This window comes from Enhydra lutris, unplaced genomic scaffold, assembly GCF_002288905.1.
Source record: "Enhydra lutris kenyoni isolate GAN:26980312 unplaced genomic scaffold, ASM228890v2 scaffoldscaffold85, whole genome shotgun sequence".
NCBI lineage: Eukaryota > Metazoa > Chordata > Mammalia > Carnivora > Mustelidae > Enhydra > Enhydra lutris.
The window spans coordinates 7,275,017-7,294,882 of NW_019154169.1; the positions used below are offsets into that span (position 1 = coordinate 7,275,017).

The following is a 19,866-nucleotide window of genomic DNA, read 5'->3' on the forward strand; positions in this document are numbered from 1 at the left end:
AGGGGGAGAGTGTAACAAAGATACATTATCTTTCTGGAGCTGAGGACTCCGGTATAGCCTCTGCAGCATGGGGATGGGACATCTGTGCCCTCTGGCTGTGAAAGCCTTGGAACCCAGAGTCAGGAGAAGTTCCTAAAGGCTGGAGGGGTCAGAAGTGTGAGGGGCTAGGCCAGGGACTTCTTTGGAGGTATGCATTCATCTCCTCTGCTCCTATCCCTAAAAAGCTTGGGACATGGTCCTTCTTGGTACCCTGAGGGACAGGGTTAGGCTATGTATGGCGTCAGTCCAGCTGGCACCAGCTTCCCTCCCTGATGGCTCCAGAAGATCACAGGGCCAAGAGTCAGCTTGGAGATCTGTGTACCAAGAGGCTGGACCAAGGCGTACACTGTCCCTGGTCAGGGGTCAGTATGGTGTCAAGTTTTCTCTTGGTGCTGAAGGATTGGAACTCAGCTGGGTTTGAGATACAGCCAAGGAAAGGGTCAGGGGTCAGCTGGCGTCTAGACTCCAGAGGGCTGAATGGGACTCTATCCAGGAAGGTCGGGTTCAGGACTTCAAGGGGTATACCCTTCCCTCCCTCTACCGGATGACCTTCCCTCACCAGGCAGACACGTTTCGTGGTAGACGGCGATGACGCGGCTGGTGGCGGCAGTAACACTTGCAGGGACAGGAGTTAAGCACCTGGAAGGGCGGCCAGTGGCGTGTGGTGCCCGTGTTAGCCATCCCTGCTGGAGGGATCCCGCCGCCACCACCACCCCTTCCACCGCCACTGTCAGTCACGGTAGCTGCAGTATGTTCGCGAGGACCATCTCCCGGGGCGCCATCCTCACGGGTCGCGCCTCGGGCTGCGCGGGCACCCTTGCTCCTTCGTGTGCGGGCCTTGATGGGCGCAGGCGCAGGCAGCGTTGGCTCCATGGTGGGAGCTGGAGCCGGGGATGGGGCGGGGGCCGAAGCGGGAGCGGGAGCCGGAGCGGGGGCTGATACCAGAGCCGGAGCCGGAGCCGGGGCTGGAGCCAGGGCTGGGGCTGGGGCCGCTGCCGGGACCGGGGCTGGGACTGGGCCCGGGGCTGGCGTCGGCGCTGGAGCAGGAGCCGGGGCCGGGGCCGGGGCCGGGGCCGGGACCGGGGCCGGGGTCTGGGCCGGGGCCTGGGCGGGGGTCGGGGTGGGGGCCTGGTCAGCAGCCAAGGCGAGGGGCAGAGTGGGAGCCGGGGCGGGAGCCAAAGCCAACTCCAAGTGGCCCGGGCGTGGAGTGGGAGGGCGGGCCACGGGCAGCCGCGTTGGCAGGAGCACCGGCGGCTGCGGTGTCGGCGGCGGCGCGGGAGGCGGCGTGGGTGGTGGCGTGGGCGGCGGCGGTGGCGGCACCTCCTGTGGGCCTCCCGGCCGGGTGCTCACAGGCTCACCATTGGTGGGCGCCGGGAAGATGAACATAGGCGGCGCCAGCAGGGCCGGTGCAGGCCTCCGGGGCCCGGGGGTTGGGTGCATCTGCCCCGGCGGAGGCGGTGGGGACCCCCAGGGCCCTGAGAGCGCGGCAGCGCGCCGTCTGGGCACCCCGACACCGCCGCCGGCTCCGTTGAAACGGAAGTGGCGTTCAGGGCCATCCGGAGGGCTCACCCAGTCAAATTTGGGCTTCGAGCCTGGAAAGGTGGTATAGGGTGGCGGCGGAAGGGTCCTGGCGTGGGACACAGGCGCCGAGGGGGTTCCAGAACACCCCTCGCCGTCTCCATCACCGCCTTCTGCTTCCTGAGTCCCCCGAGGGACCTCTCCCGCGGGTCGAGCGACCCCAGGAGCCAGGGGCCCCTGCTTCAGGACCTCAGCGTAAGAGATGGAACCCGGGGCGGCAGCGAAGAGCCCTCCGCCTCCTCCGCTACCCCCGAGCGAGGCTTTGGGTGCTAAGGAACTCGAGGCTGCCGCAGGGGCCAGAGTGGGCCCCGACTTGAAGGTGACTTTACATAGCAAACTGAGGCCGGATTCAGAGACCGCAGGCCGGGCCATTTCTCCCTCGCCCGCTTGGGGAGGCGCCCCTCTGCGAGCTCCAACCGCCGTCTGGCCCTCGCTGCCGTACCTGACCTGACTTTCTGTGGGGGGCGTGGCGGGTGTGGCCAGAGCAGGAATGATTCTGTGGTCCGGGAGCTGCCGGTCGGAAGGTGGCGGTGGTGGCAGCTTCCGCGGCTCCAAGGGCAATGGAGTAGGGGATGGGGCCCTCGGGACAGACTTGGGGTCCTCTCCAGTTAGTTGCCGGGGCGGCGGAGGCAGCGGACGGAGGCTCGGAGGATCGCCCTGGCCGCGATGGCTCGCCTCCAGCAGACCGCGCATCCGGGGCACTGGAGTGCCCGTGGGTTTTCGCCACTTAGACGGCGCGGGCAGCAGGGTCCCCACGGGGGGCGGGGGTGGTGTAGAGACCGCGGCCGCAGCCGCCTCCTCTGAAAGGGGCGTCACTGGCGAGGGCAGTTGTAAGGTCAGGGGCGAGGGTGAGGCCTGGGGCTCCGGGGGTAGCAGGATTCCCGGGGGCGCGGAGCTGCCAGGGAACCAGACGCCCAGCCCGCGAGCCAGGCGCATCGCCGGGGAGGAGGGGGTCACCTCGGGCTCCACCAGGGATGTCCGGCGGGACTCAGAGGAGCGGTCCGAGGCCTGTTCTTTTCGGGAGCCCCCGCCCGCGGACGGCTCCGACTGCACGTTCCCCATTTCTGACGGAGGTCGGGGACTGTGGTCAGAAAAACTTACGCTTGTCAGTCTGCTAAAAATGTGGGGACTCCACGAGGCTGGCTGTGTCTGGTCCTACCTGTCCACCCCAGACCGGCCCCTATGTTCCAAGATCCTCTCAGGCACCAGTCGCTAGCCGCATTCCTGTTCCCTGACTCTCGAAGCTCAATCGTTCTTCCCCGTTGCCCCATTCAGCTACTGTCATGCCTTCTTCCTCATGACCCCATTCAGTTGCTGTTCAGACACTTAGGCTCCATTCTCTTAGTTAGTGTACTAAGGTTCTGTCCCTGTCTCCCCATCCCGGCTTGTCCCTCAGGACACATCCCTACACTTTGACCATATATCCCCGGTCTCTAGGCTCCAAGCTGCAGGTCCTGCCCACTTTCCTGTCCGTCACTCAGGCCACATCACTCATGATGATTGTGCTCAGTAGCCTGTAAGGCCTGCAAGGAGTTCAAACTTCTCTCCCAGTCTTCTAACCTGGCTCGGAGGCCCAGGCCACGCCCCTGCTCTCTGGTCCCGCCCCTGATCGTCAGTATCCGCCCTCATCACCGGCCCCAGGTCTGGCCACTCCTCCGCAGTATTCTAGTCTTGCTAACCCCCTAGTCCTCACCTCTAACCCCCCGATCCCTCTCTCTGAGTCGATCATTTGCGTCTCGCCCTCTTCGCAGGCAACGGCAAATCTTCGGGCCTAACTCCTAAACTTTTCCTGCTCTTGGTCTACCAGCCGGCTTCAACACTCAGGCCCCACCCCTTTCTCCAACTCCGCCCTGGCCCCGCCTTCGCCCAGAGGTTCCCACTCACCGACTCCTCCAGCCGACCAAAGTTCAGACCGCGGCCCCCTGGGCCCAGGGCAGGGCGGGGAACGGCCGTAGCAGAAAATAACCGAAAAGAACGGGAGTGAAGCGGTAGATGGCAAGTGGGCGAGACAGCGAGGGCGGACCCCGAGATCTAGGCCCCGCCCCCGGGCTCGAGGCCCCGCCCTCCCGTGAGACAGTTGCAGGCCGGCCCATTACGAACCTGGATCTCCCTTTGAAATATTCCGACGTCTTCTTCCCCGCCCCCAGACCTTGCAGTCCTAGGCCACACCCCTTTAGAGTGTAATCCTTAGTCCCTCCTCTTTAAAATGCTCCGCCCCCGCCGTTAGTCCCTCCCTCGAAGCTCCGCCCATTACGAACACTGCCACGGAGCTCCTCCCTTTCAGCGCTCTCGTGGGCCCCGCCCATAAGACAATTTACCTCTAAACTCCACCCTTCAGGACCCCACAACATCTCTTCCATAGACCCTCTCTTTCTTTGGGCCTGCCTAGAAGGCCCATCCACCGCGGAGCCGCCCCTTCCATGACGCAAGCGCTTGTACGCGCCCTCGGCGGCCTCACCGACTCTCCTTCCCAAGGCCCTCCGACCCCGCCCCCTTGCGAATGCTCCCATCTCGCCCCACCCCTTTTCGAACTCTACCAGGTACTCAGCTCCTCCCATTTAGAACCCAAAGCAAAGACCCTCACCTCTTTAGAACCCTGAGACCCGGCCATGTCCCGGACCTTTCACCACATCCTCAGGGATCAGTGGCGCGAATAGGTGGGAAAGTGGGGGGATCTTTTCTGGATCCTGAGAAAATGGGGGCTGGGGGCCTGTTCTCTGTTGCCAGTGACGGGCTCTAGGACCCAGCGGGCAAGTACGCCGCCTCGCGCTTACCCCTCCCCCAAGCCGCCCCCTCCCCCTCACCCATCTTCCAGGTTCCCCCTCCCTCCCCCGTCGCCCCGGCTCCCGGTGCCCGTCTCTAGCGCCGCTGGAGCCAGCAAGGGAGCCGGAGCGAACAGGAGGAGGAGGAGGAGGAGGAGGAGGAGGCCAAGTCGCCGCCGCTCGGAGCCCGGCCGGAGCCTCCCAGGCAGGTGCCAAAGGGGGGCGAGGGGGCGGGGGCTGACAGACTGCCTGTCTCGGTGAGGGGGCGGCCTGGACCGCGCTGCGCCTCCTGCCCACCGGGGCACCCCCCGGACCGCGGCTGGAGGGACAAGGGGGTGGGGGCTCCCAAACTGCGCGGCAGCCATTTGGGGTACCAGTCTCCATTTGGGGGCCTGGACTTCTGCGAGGACGCCCCATTCATAAAATTCCGAACTGGACCCCCACCATTGAGGAACTCTGGGGACCACTCCCCCAGGGAAACAGATGTATGGAGAGCATAGGGCATTCAGAAATCCCGGCGTCCCATCCCAGCTAGGCCCTGGGGGACCCCTGCCCTCTTTCTCTGCTTCACCTGTTGTCGGGGGAGGCGGGCGGACAAAGGAAGCAGCATCACGTGACTGCTCATTCACAAAATCCCATCCCATTGAGAAAAGGGGGCTGGGGGCGCTGCGACCGCCCCTTCCCCTCCCAAAGGGCCGGGGAAAACCGACAGCCTGCAGGTGGGGGAAGGGGCTAGAGCTCGTTGCCTGGGTCCCTAAGGTTGAGACGCCAGGGTCCCTGCGCTATGTGGTAGTGAGGGGCTGGACGCTGATCCCGATTACTGGGCGGAGGGCTACGTCCCCTGAGCTGGGGGGCGGGGTAAGAAGGTTCTGAAGGATGCTGGGGCGGGGAGGGGGAGGAGGAGGGATCAATTCTTCACCTCCCCTCAATCTCTCCCCCTTGCCTTCCTTCGGCTGGGACCTGAGGGAGCAGGCTTGATTTTTGTGAATGAAACGCACTCTGGTTGTGTCTCGGTCGCCCGTTCCTGGCTTCTTCTGCCTCCATCTCCCTTTCGGCCTCTCTCTGGCCATTTCTGGTTCTCTCGCTTCTCCCTGCCCATCTCCCGTTGCTGGGTGACTCAGTGAGCTTTGCATCCGGTCTCATTCATAAATCCGGGAAGGGGTGGGGGGGAAGAGAGCCTGGGTTTCTCACCCAGCCAGTGGCCTGGGCGGCAGAGTGTGGAGACAGTGTAGGGGGGATCTGGAGCTGAGTTGATGGGCTCTAAGAAAATACATATGCGCAGGCACCCAGCTGTGAGGGGGAACGATGGGTGGGGCTGTGGGAATGTGCTGAGGGATGAGAAGGAGACTGGGTTGATAGGGGAAGAGCTGGAGGGGGAAGGGAAGTGGAAAACTGAGGCTATGGGGGGCAGGATGGGAACGATGGGGAAACAGATGAAGGTGGGTATGGAGAGGACAGGTAGATGTGGAGAAGATGAGCATAGGAGAAAAGAGATGGCATGAGGAAGAAAGAAGCCATGCTGGAAGAAGGTGGGCATGGGGAGGAGAAGGCAGGCATGTCAGAGAAAGTGAGAATCATTGCCTGCGAGTGCAGTGGATCCAGACCTGAGGGATGAAGATGGGGGATGAGGGTGGGGGATGAGGGTTGGGGGAACGCTGAATGGGAGAACAGCACTGCAGCACACTGACTGTGTTGTACCCATTTCCCCACCCCCTCCAGGTACATGGTTCAGGTCCGAGCCGTGGTGATGGCCCGAGATGACTCCAGTGGGGGCTGGCTGCCTGTGGGGGGCGGGGGCCTCAGCCAGGTGAGCGTTTGTCGGGTCCGAGGGGCCAGGCCCGAGGGGGGGGGCCCGCCAGGGGCACTACGTCATCCACGGGGAGCGCCTTCGGGACCAGAAAGTGAGCCACCCTGGGGCGTGGGGGTAGGGTGGGGGTGTGGGGGAAGTAAGGGGATGGGTCTGGGAGTGCAGAGATGAGGTCAGGTCATCCCCCAGCCCAGAATCAAGCCTGGGTGTGGGACGTAGCTTGGAACCGAATATCTGTCTGATGGAGAACAATTGGGCGTTCTGAGAATATCTGGGGGTATCAAGCAGGGCCTGTCCATTGCCATTGTCCAAAGGGCCATCAGGGCAGCCTCCTCCCTGGTCTTGCCCTGCTCCTGCTCCATCCCCCAACCTCAGTCTGTTCTGCAGGGGCCCTGCTAACACCTGACTCAGAACATGTCCTTCCCTCTGCTCAGAACCCTCCGGTGGCTCCATCTTGCTCAGAGATCCTTACCAGGAGGCCCTACACCACCAGCCCCTGTCTGCTCTAAGTATATGGAGGCATTTGGTGGGGGACCATCTGGATGGGTCAGATAGGGTTTACAATCCTATATGTGGGTTCAGCAGGAATATTCTGGGCTGCCTGGCACGATTTGGAAGGACAGTGTTGACGTTTCAGCTGGGGGTGTGGTAGAAAGACTTGGATTATTTGAAAAGGCTTGGGGGACGGCTTGCATTTCAGAGCAGGGGTCGGAAGGAACAATGTAGGGGGATTTGAACTGGTGTGAAGGAATATGGTGATGTTGGGCAAGGATGTGAGGAAACACCTAGGGTGTTGACCAGAGGTCAAGGGGAAAGCTATGGGAGTTGATAAGAATTTTGAGGTAGCATTTTGGGAGATTGTTGGGGCATCAGAAGGAGATTAATGGTAATATTCTGCACTGTTCAATAAAGTTCAGGGAGTATTACTGAGTCAGAAGGAGGGACATTGGGTTATCAGAAGGGGGTATGAGGAAAATATAGGGTTCAAGGGACTTGGGGGGAAATATTGGGATATCAGAGGTGTGCTCAATAAAATTGGGAAGTGGTGTTGGGTTGTTGATCAGGGTTCAGGGGTACACCTAGGATTGACAAATGAAGTTTGTGGGATGCTGAGGTATGCAGCTAGGCAGAGGGGTGAGAGGAAGTCACAGGCATGGCTGGAAGGGGGCTGCTGACCTGACCCCCTCTTACCACCCCTCAGACCACCTTGGAGTGTACCCTGAGGCCAGGCTTGGTTTACAACAAAGTGAACCCCATCTTCCATCACTGGAGCCTGGGTGACTGCAAATTTGGACTGACGTTCCAGAGTCCTGCAGAGGCTGATGAGTTCCAGAAGAGCCTGCTGGCCGCGCTGGCTGCGCTGGGTCGAGGTGAGTGGCACAGGCGGTGGGTGCTGGAGGATATGGCGGGACTGTGGGAGAAGCTGGGACCCAGGGAACTCACTATCTGCCTCTCTTCCTGCCCCAGGCTCGCTTACCCCCTCTTCCTCCTCCTCTTCCTCCTCCCCTTCCCAGGACACAGCAGAGACCCCCTGCCCTCTGACGGTGAGTCCAGGACACCACTCTGCTGGGAGGGCAGGGGATTATTTCTATTCTCCAAACATTCTTGAGCATCTCTTGTGTATCAGGCAGCATGCCACATGCTGGGGACACAAATTTGGGCCCAAACTATTAATATCAGCGTAATGCCTGTTATCTTAGCTTTCCTATTCTGTTGTGGGTCACATATTCATTCAAGAGTATTTATTGAGCACCTGTAAATAAGTAGTGTTTTAGGCACTGGGGATACATCAGTGAACAAAACAAAGTCCCTTTCCTCATGGAGCTTCTATTCTAGTGTGGAAAGGCAGAAAATTTAAGAAAAAGATAAAAGATAAAAGAAAAAAAAGATAAGCCATATCTTTTATAGTGAACAAATTAATGACAAGTTCATCCTCCCAGTTACTCAGGGTACCAACCTTGAAGTCATCGTTGACTTTTGTCCTTTTTTATGCTCCTCATCTAATCTCTCGTCAAATATTGGCTTCGCCTTCAAAATGACTAGAATCTGCCTCCAGCCTGGTACTGTCCAACCTCATCTGCCAACCAGAGCATCTCGTCAGCCTCTTATTGTTAACTGTCCCCCTCCTATTTCCTACTGTCTAGAAATTCCTCACATGCAACCAGAGGGACCCTATTGACATCTAAGATTGTGGCCATCCCTCCACTCAGAACCCTTCCAGGGGTCCATCTCACTCAGGGTAAAGGACAAAGCATATAAGATCCCAGGCCATTTAGCCCCCCTGTTCTCCCTTTTGCTCACTGTGCTCCAGCCACACTAGCCTCCTCACTGTTACTCCAACACGGCAGGTATGTTCCTGTCTCAGGGCCTTTGCACTGGCTGTTACTTCTTCCCCAAATTTCCCCAAATTTCCACATGCCTCATCCCCTTACTTCCTTCAGGGTTTTATACACATATCGCCTTCTTAGTGAGGCTCTTCCTCAGTAAGCTGTTCAAAACTGTGATGTCCCGATGCTCCCTATCCTGTTCTAATTTTTTCCCATCTTCTAAGATATTTTTCTTATTTCCTTCCTACAGACAGTTTTCTTTTTCTTTTTTTTTTTTTTTTTAAGACTTTATTTATTTGAGAGAGAGATAGCAAGAGAGAACATGAGGGGGGCGGCGGAGAAAGGGAGAAGCAAGCTCCTCGCACAGCAGGGAGCCCAACTAGAGGCTTAATCCTAGGACCCGGGGACCATGACCTGAGCCGGGGACCATGACCTGAGCCGAAGGCAGACGCTTAACCGCTTAATCGACTGAGCCACCCCAGTGCCCTAGTATAGACAGTTTCTTATCTGTTAGCTTATTGCTAGAATGCCAGCTCCAGGAGGGCAAAGGATCTTTTGTTGCTTTCTTGCTGCATGTCCGAGACCTAAAACAGTGCCTGGTATACAGTAAGTGTTCAGTAAATATGTGTCGAGTACATTTATTGAATGAATAAATGCACATAATGTCAGATGTGATTTGGCATTTGCTGGGAACAGTGGGAGTTGCTGAGACTTAGAAGAACAAAACTGGTTCCCTGGGCAGAAAAGTGGGAATCGCACGGTGGAGGGAGAGGTGGATGGGGCCACAGAAATCTCGTGGACAGGTCCCATGTATTTGGTGCTTACTCAAGAAAGATGCTGGACTTCCCATGCTCCATCTTACATCCTTGCAATGGCCTTGTGTGAGCCTGGCATGCCGTAGGTGCTCAATGAATGTTTACTGAAGATAGATGGATGAAGTCAGAATGATGACCCCCGCCCAAGCTACAGAAACCGAGGGTCTGAGAAGTGACATTTCCCTTTGTAAAGGACAGGTGGTTTGGCTGGGAAGGAACACCTTCCTGTTGGGTGGCAGGGAACCTAGTCAAGATCTGGGGATGGGAATGAGTCAGGAACGTGGCCGACTGGCCAAGGGAGAGGGGTTCTGAGAAGGGGAAAGATATTTGGTTGTTCCGTAGGTCAGCGAGCAAGCTGAGCAGATAAAGATGAAGGGGTCTTTGAGAACAGTGACCATTTCCAGCTCTTCCTGTTGTTTAGGCATGTGTTATGCCCTGTACAGTGGGTCCTAACCACATCCTTATGAATAGACACTATCATGATCCCCATTTTACAGAGAAGGAAACTGAGGCTCAAAGAGATGAGCTCACTTGCCGGAGGTCACACAACCAGTCAGTGGCAGAGCCCGGGCTTGCACCGAGGCCTGTCTGGCCGCAGCTCTCGCTTGCCATGGGAGGGGGTCTATGTGAGGGCATCAGCTGTGCCGGGGGTCCGGCTCTGAGGCCGCCACTCTCCCCCAGTCCCATGTGGACAGCGAGTCCTCCTCCAGTCACAGCCGCCAGGAGACGCCTCCCACCGCCGCGGCGGCCACTATCATCACGGTGGAGTCAGCTTCTGGCTTCGGGCCAGCTACATCCCCCCAGCGCCGCCGCTCCTCCGCTCAGGTGCGACCTCCTGCCTCCACTGGAAGTCTGGGGCTCGTGGGGGTGGGGAGGAAGTGGGGAAGGGTGCTGGGGTCCAGAAGTAGGTGGGCGCTGAGACCCCAGAAGGACAAGAGACTGCAGACAGATCCTCAGGGATGGTTGGCTTGAGTTCGTGGCAATGATGGTGGAGAGGGTGCCTGGGGACTTAGGTGCCTTGGAGCGTCTTTGTGGGCTTTCCCTGTGTGTCCTGCGCTCTTGGAGATTTTGGAAAGTTCTGAGTTCTGAATCAGAGGGGCTTAGGGGGCGACTTAGACAATTCTTCGAGTATATTAGGGAGTTTTTCATACTTGCAGAAGGAGTTCTTTAGATTGGTTAATTCATTAGGTGGGGCATGGACTCCAAGGGGGCTAAGCTCCCTGGGGACTGGATTCCTGTGTCCTGAAGGACATGGCTGAGGTCCCAAGCTCCCGGATCTGGGAGTAGGGGGGGTCTGGGTGCTGGGACTTCCTGGGTCTTGAGAGAGGACAGGGCTGAGAGCCTGGATCACTGGGTCCTTAAGGTGTGGGCTTGGTGCCTGGATTCTTTGGTCTGTTCTTGGATTTGAGAGGATTGGGCTGGAGGCTTGGAAGTCTGAATGCCAGACCCAGACACTCAGGATCCCGGGGCAGCTTCCTAAGATGAATGAGGCCTGAAGGCTGGGTCTTTGGATTCTCAAGTCTTCTGAGACTGGGATGGATTGTGGTGGAGCGTGAGGGATCACAGACCCTGCTAACCTGTTCTATCCCTTCACCCCACAGAGCTACCCTCCGCTCCTACCGTTCACGGGGATTCCGGAGCCCTCAGAGCCCCTGACTGGGGCAGGGGGCCCGGGCTGGGGTGGCCGTGGCTATGAGGATTACCGGCGCGCCGGGCCGCCCGCGCCCCTCGCCCTGTCCACCTGCGTCGTGCGCTTCGCCAAGACCGGCGCGTTGAGGGGCACAGCCCTGGGGCCCCCTGCCGCACTACCCGCCCCTCTCGCCGAGGCTGCGCCTCCAGCGCCCCCCGCTCGCCCACCCCCGGGTCCCGGCCCTGCCCCTGCGCCTGCCAAGGCTTCCCCCGAGGCGGAGGAGGCGGCGCGCTGCGTGCACTGCCGGGCGCTCTTCCGCCGCCGAGCGGATGGGCGCGGTGGTCGCTGCGCGGAAGCCCCGGACCCGGGTCGCCTGCTGGTGCGCCGGCTCAGTTGCCTGTGGTGCGCCGAGAGCTTGCTCTACCACTGCCTGTCGGACGCGGAGGGTGACTTCTCGGACCCGTGCGCCTGCGAGCCAGGCCACCCGCGTCCCGCGGCGCGCTGGGCCGCGCTGGCCGCGCTCTCCCTGGCTGTGCCCTGCCTCTGCTGCTACGCGCCCCTGCGCGCCTGCCACTGGGTCGCGGCGCGATGCGGCTGCGCAGGCTGCGGGGGTCGCCACGAGGAGGCGGCGCGGTGAGAACGGCCTGGTGGGTCCGGTAGCTGCACCAAGGACCCCAAACTGAGGGTCCAGGACCCTGGACTCCGTTCGGACCCCCAAACCCAAACCTAGGCACACCCGGAGCTTGGAGCTTGAGTTTGGATTGAGAGACCCCAGACCTGGAACCTGGACCCCAAACCTAGGACTGAGAGACCCCAGACCCAGCTTCACTGGGATGTCTGTCCAAGAGGTCCCAGGCACCCTGAGTTCTGGCACCCCCATCCTGCCACCAACCCCCTCCCTGACCTAGACTGGGGAGACTCCAGGCATCCCCAAACCCTTCACCTCAGGCAGGCTGGGGAGCACATGTATCCCCAAGAGACGCAGGGCCCTGAACCCCGACTCCCTGTTGAAATAACCAACCCAGACCCTATGATGCCTGACACATGAGCCCTCAGATTACAGTGAGTCAGGACCTGTCGATAACCTGACCCTGCCTGCATACAATTAACTCCCGGATCTTGAGACCATAGAACCCAGATGCACCCCAAATGGTCCCTGAATGCTCACCTAAAACTTGGGGTACCCATATCTGAGATAGTCTTGTAGCCCCCTAGGACCCTAGAGGCACCAAAAACCCTCTCAAGATGCCCTGAGTCCATAGGTGTGCCCAGACACATGTTCTCTGCCCAAAATGACTTGCAAGACTCATCTCTGAGCCTCCCCGTGTTTTCTGCACCAAGATCTAGATGTCAGACTCCAGGATGCTCTGGGAACCAAGGATCAAAGACCTCTGTAGACCCACTCATCCCAAGCCAGTGTTCCCAGAGCTTTGGATCTCATACATAGACTCTGAGGTGCCTAATACTCCCAGATGTAGTATTGAAGGCCCCCAACCCCTTAGGGCCCAAGGCACTGGTCTCAAGTCCTCAGATAACCCTCTTTCAAAACCTCTTAGACTCGGATTTCAAGCCCCAGAATGGCCTGGAATCTTTGGCTGCTTTGTACCCACAGATCCCCAATCCCCTCAAGGCTGGAAGCTCATCTCCCAGATGATGGGATGTTCATGGCAACACAGGCCTCTCACCCCTTGGCCCCCAGCTCCTGAATGACCCCGAGGTGCTTTGGGAGCACTGGTCCCAAGACCCCAAGGTGCCATTGGTCCCCCAAATTCAGGGCTTAAGCCTACACAACATTGAGATTGTCCCTAACTCAAGACCTTGGTCTGTCCACACCAGAGACAACTGAGGTGCTTCAGGACAGTAGCACCTTCAGATCCCAGATTTCTGTGGACTCAGACCTCTTCAGCCTGATATTCCCTGATACCTGCTGCCCTTGAATCCTGCTGTCCATAAGCTCCTGAAACCCCAAGGTCCCAGACCTCCGAATTTGAACTTTAAGGACCCCATCCCAAGCCCCCAGCATCTCACAGAACTACTCCTTTACTACGGTAAAAACAAAAAACAAAAACAAACCCCATCATCTTGAGCTCATGTTTCTGGGTTCCAGGAGCATCCCAGAACTCCACATCCATCTCTAGGACCCAGCATTGTCATAGATGACGGTGCAAACTGTTTGCTAAGCAAAGACACACAGTCAAGATGGGGGTGGCTGGAATGCACACCACACTCTGCTGGTTGCACAGTGCACAGAGTGGACACACACAGAGCACACACACACACACACACTTTCTCCCTTTGCACTCTGCCCCAAGGCCAACCTTAAGCCCCAGCCCTAGTCCAAGCTTTTTATGTTCTGCCCTGTTAACCCCTTCCCTTCCATCTCAGAGTTGGGGGTAGCTTTGTGAAGCTTGAAAGCCAGTTTCATGGCCCTCTGTGATGCCACAGTCTCTTTTCCCTGAGTGGAATGGGACTTTCAGGGTACCTCAGATATGATGATGGCCTGAAGATGGCCTTCAGATGGCCTGAAGCAGAGGATCAAGGTCTTGGGAGCAAGACAATTTCAATGCTGTATGGGCTTGGGACCAGCTCGTGGTCCCAAGCATCTGGAAATGTGCATTTACCTTTCTTCATTACCCAGACTTGGATGGCCTTGTAGGGGTTTCAAGGGATAGGTCAAGGGGGTCAGAGGGCTAGATCCTTCTGTCACTTCCTTTAAATTATTAACTATTTATTACATCCGGAACCTGTGAGATTCCGCTCTCCCAACCAGACCCTGGGATGGGTGAGAGAAAAGGAGGATGTCCCTCCTATCCCCACTCTGCCCAGCTCTTGTCACTGGCAGACCCACCAGAGCTGAGGGTGGAGGGACCGGGGGCTGGGGCGGCCTGGGTCCCCATCCCCTTCTCTGTGCCTCGGTCTCCTCCCTTCCGTGGTGGGCGGGGGGAAGCTCCATTCTTACCCTACCTCGTTTTGGGGAGGGGTGGGACGGGGACCAGAGTGCTGTAAGGTGCTGTGGGATCTGCGGATGAAGCAGTGGGAGCTGGGGAAGGTTCCCCCAGCCCCCACCTCCCAGCACCGCCTCTCCCAGGTCTCCCAGTCCTGCTCCCTGCTGATACCCACCTCTGATCCATGATTACTCTTCATCACCCCCAAATCAGGGGTGCATGGAGGGCTGACCCTGGGAGCCAGGAAGACCTCAGACCCTGGAGCCCCCAGGCCCAACTTCCCAGCTGCTTGCCCCTCAGATTGGATGCTTGGCCCCCAGATTTGGGGGAGGCACCCCGACATTTATCTTCCTGATCTTGATTCCAAGCCAGTCTGTGACCTCAATATTGTTATCGTCAGTGCAGGCTGCCATGGCGGGGGAGGATGGGAGCCAAAGACCCAGCCTTGTCATTGGGGAGGGGGCATGAGTTATTCGCTCCAAGAAATGTCTGTGACAAAGTCTCAGCCTGTGTCCTTTATTTGCATTGATGCACCCCATCCACTCACCTTCCTGAACCACCAAACCAGTCGCTTACCAGATTTGTCCTTTCTCCTTCACATCCTTTAGTCCCAAGCAGACCCTCCGGCTGAGTTTTATACATTTAGTCACTCAAGTACACTGACCGAACATCCGTCATATGCCAGGCCCTGTTCTCAGCACCAAGGACAAGGCATCGAACAGAACAGACAAAAATCCTTCCCCACGAGCAGCTTATGAACTTTACAGTGGAGACAATAAATGACATGTTAGAAATGATATGCGCTGTAGAGAAAAGTAAAGTGGAGATGGGGCTACAGTCATTTCTAGTCAGGGTCACCAGGGAGCTGGCATTTGAATAAAGCCTTGAAGGAGGTGAGGGAGTCCTGTGGATGTCTGTAGGAAGAACATTCTAGGTAAAGGGGTGTGTCTAGCATGTCTAGGTAAGTCTGAGGGACTTCAAGGGAGGGAGTGTCTGGAGGGGACAAAGCGGGGAGGAAGGTATTTAGGGGATGAGGGGAGAGAGGAGACAGGGCACATCTGTGGGTCCTTGAGAGCCATTGCATGGATGTTGCTGGTCACCCTGAGTGAGCTGGAGTTATGGCAAGGCTCCAAGCATGGGAGGGCGGGGACCTGACTCAGGGGTTTACATACTACCTGGCCCATGGGGAACAGACAGTTGGGGGTGGGTGGCTGGGGAGGGAGCAGGGAGAAGACTGCTGTGGTCCTCCAGGGGGAGGACAAGGGTACAGGAGATCAGGGTGAGAACAGTGGGGGCAGGGAGAAGTGGGCAAGGTAATGAATCCATTTTGAAGGTAGAATCCGCAAATGTAGATAAAGAGTTTGCAAAGAAGAAAAGAATCAAGGCTGCGATTCCACGGTTTTGACTTGAGCAATTTTTAATGTTTTATTAAGGTCAACAAAGGTACCAGTACCCAGCCTTGGGGTAGGTAGTACTATAGAGAATTATAATTTTAACAACAGCAACCAAAACAGTAACAGTATAACAGTACTAGGTTAAGTGATTAAAGGCATGGACTTTGGAGTCAGATGTGAATTTGAGTCCTAGCACCACCACACATTCACTCTGATTTAGCCTGTCTGAACCTCCGTTTCTCCTCCCTAAGACGGATCTAAGATACTTAGCCTAGTAGCACAAAATGTTCAACATATGGTTTAACTGAGTACCCCTATATATCTTCTAAACATTTACATACAGGACTCTCATCCTCACAACTCTTAAAAGGTAAGTTTTATTCCCATTCTACAGCGGGGACACAGAGGTGGGGAGTGGTGGAATCAAGCCCTAACCCTTGTGTGCCTGACTCCCAGGGAGCATTCTCTTTATCACGACAGTATATTGCACCTGTTACCTCTACAAGACCTAGGGAGAAAGAGGGGTGAAGGCTCCACTGATGCGTTGTGATCGATGAGGAGGGCGGGTGTATGTGAGGGGGCGAGCCGGGCTTCCTGAGTCCCTGACGTAATTCCAACCCTACGCTGGAAAGGAGAAAATAAGTTAATGCATTTGGAGCGGAGTTCGGAGAACACTAGAATCTGCCTCAAGAGCAGAGGGCATCTGAACGAGGCTGAGAAAAAAAAAAAAAAAAAGCTGTTTCTAAGTCGCTGCAAAAGCGACACCCGCTGGTCTGTCGCGACAGCTGGGATCCCGAATGCAAGCGCGGATTTACAGACCCGGGGCTTTTCCACGGTCTAGACTGGGTTACCGGAACCACGGCGCTCTAGCTCATCGCGCCTGCTGCTGGGGGCGGGCTCTGCGGCCGCCTGCACCAATCGGAACGCCGAAGGCCCTTAGGGGCTGATTGGTCGGAGCCTGCAGGGCGCCGACCGCGCGCGCCGCTCCTGGGGCGGGGCCTCCCGCCGGCCGGCAGGGGGCGCGCGCCTGGCGAGAAGGCTATGCTTTCATGGAGGGGGCGGAGGCGGAAGCGCGGGAGGGGGCCTCAGTGGCCCGGGACCTGCTGGCCTTGGGGTAAGGGGAATGGTGTGTGGGGGGGGGGGGGGGGGGGGGGGGGGATACGGGAAGGGACAGGTTTGCCCTCAGAAATTGCTCTGAGGGCCTTCCCAACCCCCTCCTGCTGCCTCGTCCTGCCACAGGTATGAGGGCTTCTCGGGGGCGCCGTCGCTGGGCCCCTCGTGTCCAGACTTCAGGGCGCTGTGCGCGCGGCTGGCGGCGGAGCTAGCGTCTCTGGGCGCCCTGGAGCGGGAGCGAGGAGAAAGCGCGGAGGCGCTGAGGGCCGGCGACGGTACGTGTGGAGCGGGCTGCCCGGAGGGGTGGGGTTGCGGGGGTCGCCGCCGCGGCCTGACTTCTCCGGCCTCCTGCAGGCCCCGACACAGAGGAGGAATTCCTGCGACAGTTGCCCGGCCTGCTGCAGGAGTTGCATTGCCCGGACCGCGCGCTCTGCGGCGGAGAGGGCGCGGCGGCGCTGCGAGATCCCGGCGCGTGCCTGCGTCTGCTGCGTGAGCCCGGGATGCGGAAGTGGGCGAGGCTACTTGGCTCTCTTGCCTCGGGAGGGGCGGGCTCAGCACAGCCTAGCGGAGCCAGGGTTCGCCCCCTCCAGGGGGGCGTGGTTAGAATTGAGGCGGGCGAGAGGGTTCGAGGTGGGTGGGGTTCAAATTTTGGCCCAAGTGTCTGGAAGTTCGAGTGGGTTGGATTTGATGTAGCCGGCCAGGTGGTCCTGATGTGGGCGGGGTTCGAAGTCCGAGCGGGGGACTGGAGCTCCGAATGGGGGACTGGGGCTCCGAGTGGGTGGAGCTCATCCTGGAGGTGCAGCCAGGGTTCTAGGTGGGCGGAACTAGAAGGCCTGAGGATTGGAAGCCTGGAGGTTTTGAACCAGGTGGAGCTTTTTGACCCGGGTCGGTGGGACGGCAGCCCTCCTTGATTGCAACACTTCTTTCCCTTTTAGGCTTTCTCTGCTCGGAGCTCCAGGCTGCCCGCCTCCTCTGTCTGTATCGTCGGCTGGATCCCAGCCCCGCACCGCCCTGTGGGGAGGGGGCAGAGGAGGGAGCTGGCATGGTTCAGGAACTGGTCCTTACCCTCCGAGCTCTGGGGCTGCCCAGGCCGAAGCCTGGGACCGCCGCCAGCCGGCTGCTGTGGGAGTTACACGACAAGGTAGAGAGCTGGAGGTCCCTTCCGTACTGGGGCCACCCCACTTTCGTTGTAGGGGTAGAGTCCTCCAAAATTCGTTCTGGCCGGAGTGCCCCAGCCACGGGGATGTTTTTCTAGAGCTGTGACCACCATTATTGATTCCAAGGCCTGGGTCCTGGGGGCCATGGGGAACTGGAATCCACGGAGAGTACATCTGGTTTCTGCCTGGTCAACCTCAGACTCCCTTCTCCCGTCAGATCTCTGAGCTGCTGCCTTCCCTGCCCCCAGGGTTCCTGCAGCCCCTCCTCAGCTTCCCCCTGGACGCACCCAGATGGGTAAGACTGTGTATGACTGTATGCCAACAGCATCCTTCTCTGGAGATGGGAGTGAGACCCATCTCATGACTGAGACATTTTCCCCAGGAGGCACTGGAGTCTCTGTGCCAAAGGTTGGGAGACCAGTACTGCTGCCGCCGCTGCCTGCTCCTGAAACGCCTGGACCTCACAACATCGTCTTTCCACTGGAGTGATCGGGCAGAGGTGTGGAAAAAGGACTTGGACAGGAACAGGAAGCCCCGTTGTGGGGGCTACCACTACAGGAAGGAAGAACGAGGGCCAGGAATATGATCTTATAGCAATTTCTTAGAATCTGGTAAGGTTTGGGGCTCTAGAATTTCAGGGCCTCCAGGAAATTCTAGAATTTAGAGGCCCAGGGCATTCTAGAATTCCCAGCTCCGAGCTGGGAGTGTCTTCAGAGCTATACTTCATATTTAGGAATGTGGGAGGTGAGGCCCTAAGCAGAGAGAGAGAGATGCTTGCAAGGGGACAGACCCCACCTGGGGAGGGCTCTTGGCCACCATCTCCATGCCCCCCTCCCCAGGCCCAAGGAGAAGCCATGAAGGCAGTGCTGATCCCAATTCGAGAGGCTCTGACCCCAGAATCAGATGTCTCCATCGCACACGTCCTGGCTGCCCGAGCAGACCTGTCTCGTCTTGTCCCAGCCACCAGCAAGGCTGCCCGCCGAGGGACCTGCTGTGCCATCAACAAGGTGGGTGCCTAGGAGTGGGGAAGGGCCCCCACATCCTTGGCCTTCAAACTTGGCTCTCTGGTCCCCTTGTTCATTTTTCTTCCCTGAAACTCAAGTCTCATCAACTCTCAGGTGCTTATGGGCAACGTGCCAGACCGGGGGGGCCGTCCAAATGAGCTGGAGGCTCCCATGCCCAGCTGGCAGAGCAGAAGAGAGGACGGAGGTGGGCGAAAAGCAGGCCACCAGAACTGGGGTCGCAAGAAGAAGAAGAAATAAAGGGGGACTGGTGTTTGGGTGGGGGGATCCTTTGTGACATGCCATTGGTAATCCTTGGGAGTCACTTTGAGTTTTTCTTGGCATCTGACTCCCAGGCCCCACATCTCCTGCTCCTAAGGTCCCACATGTCCTCCCCACATCCCCCACTCCACAACAAGGACTGTGTTCTCTGGAAAATAAATTTAATTGATGACAGCTGTAGGATTTATCTCTTGCGGGGTGCAGGTCTGGGGTGCTCAGATTTGGGGAGGGGTAGGGATGTGTTTGTCCCCTGGGTCTCAACAGGCCCCTATTGCTCTGACCCTCACAGTCCTCTGCTCTTTAGCAACACATCTTTCCCTTCCTGTGGGCGCGGGGAAGGAGACATGTAGGCATTGAACAAAGACTTCTCAGGTACCTGCCATGTGCCATGCCCTGTTCTCAACACTAGGGATACATAAGTGAAAAAATACAGATTATAAAACCCCTGCTCTTCTGGAGTTGACAATTTCTGGTGAAGAGGAGCAGACATTCAACAAGATAAATAGATAAGAAGGATAGTTTGTCAGATGGTTAAGGACTTTGGAGAAAAGGCAAGAGCAGGACTGCAGGGTGGATTGCAACTTTGAGTATGGTCGGAAGGGCCTCTCTCAGAAGGCGACATTAGACCTAAGTCCCAAAGAGGGAGCCTTGTGGGCCTCTGGAAGAGCATTCTAGGCAGAGAGAACTGCCAGTGCGAAGGCCCTGAGGTAGGAGTATTTTCAGCATGTTCAGGGACCACAGAGGCCAGTATAGCTGAAGCAGGATGAGTAAGGGGGTGAGTGGTGGTAGGTGAGGTCCGAGAGGTGATGGAACAGATTGTGGGAGGTGGGCCACAGCGAGGGCTCTGGCTTTTTCTCTGAGTGAGAGGGAGACATGGAAGGGCTCTGAGCAGAGGAGGGACTCAGGTGTTCACAGGCTCCCTGTTCCACCTCTACTCTAGCCTTCTCTCCTGGAACCCCAGAGTTAGGAATATAAGTGCCCGGCCTGACCCGTGCTGACAGTGTAGCATACTGGTG

The 19,866-nt window shown here is 58.0% G+C and overlaps 3 protein-coding genes across 4 annotated transcripts in view; 2 read left to right on the forward strand and 1 right to left on the reverse strand.

Moving 5' to 3' along the window:
• LOC111161595 (gametogenetin) overlaps window positions 1–2,810 on the reverse strand; it is a 3,314-nt gene extending 504 nt beyond the window's left edge. Inside the window, exons 1-2 of the mRNA XM_022525350.1 lie at window positions 1,084–2,810; window positions 599–876 (exon numbers count right to left, since the gene is read on the reverse strand). Coding sequence (XP_022381058.1) covers window positions 599–876; window positions 1,084–2,679 — 1,874 coding nt within the window. The 5' untranslated portion in view covers window positions 2,680–2,810. The remainder of the gene's footprint in view (window positions 1–598; window positions 877–1,083) is intronic.
• A 3,288-nt stretch (window positions 2,811–6,098) lies between these two features.
• Window positions 6,099–11,734, forward strand: LOC111161494 (sprouty related EVH1 domain containing 3). Its single transcript, XM_022525192.1, is given in 6 exon segments — window positions 6,099–6,222; window positions 6,224–6,280; window positions 7,388–7,556; window positions 7,654–7,730; window positions 10,010–10,153; window positions 10,930–11,734. Coding segments are annotated over 6 exon segments (1,233 nt in total). The 5' UTR covers window positions 6,099–6,102; the 3' UTR covers window positions 11,596–11,734.
• A 4,612-nt stretch (window positions 11,735–16,346) lies between these two features.
• LOC111161476 (family with sequence similarity 98 member C) lies at window positions 16,347–19,024 on the forward strand. Of its 2 annotated transcripts, XM_022525161.1 has the most exons (8): window positions 16,347–16,411; window positions 16,537–16,685; window positions 16,765–16,899; window positions 17,346–17,551; window positions 17,785–17,862; window positions 17,950–18,066; window positions 18,407–18,574; window positions 18,686–19,024. In XM_022525161.1, exons 1-8 carry the CDS (start codon window positions 16,347–16,349, stop codon window positions 18,827–18,829), a joined length of 1,062 nt encoding a protein of 353 aa, XP_022380869.1. In that variant the 3' UTR covers window positions 18,830–19,024. The 2 variants fall into 2 exon arrangements, with proteins under 2 accessions (XP_022380869.1, XP_022380870.1); XM_022525162.1 differs by lacking the exons at window positions 17,785–17,862; window positions 18,407–18,574.
• Window positions 19,025–19,866: the final 842 nt, after the last annotated feature.

Bases quoted from the DNA above. Each gene is read 5' to 3' on its own strand.
- LOC111161476 (XM_022525161.1), top strand. From the start codon at position 16,347: ATGGAGGGGGCGGAGGCGGAAGCGCGGGAGGGGGCCTCAGTGGCCCGG. The intron at 17,552-17,784 runs GTAGAGAGCTGG...TTCTCCCGTCAG, and splicing joins TGTGGGAGTTACACGACAAG to ATCTCTGAGCTGCTGCCTTC. The intron at 18,067-18,406 runs GTGTGGAAAAAG...CCCCCTCCCCAG, and splicing joins ACTGGAGTGATCGGGCAGAG to GCCCAAGGAGAAGCCATGAA.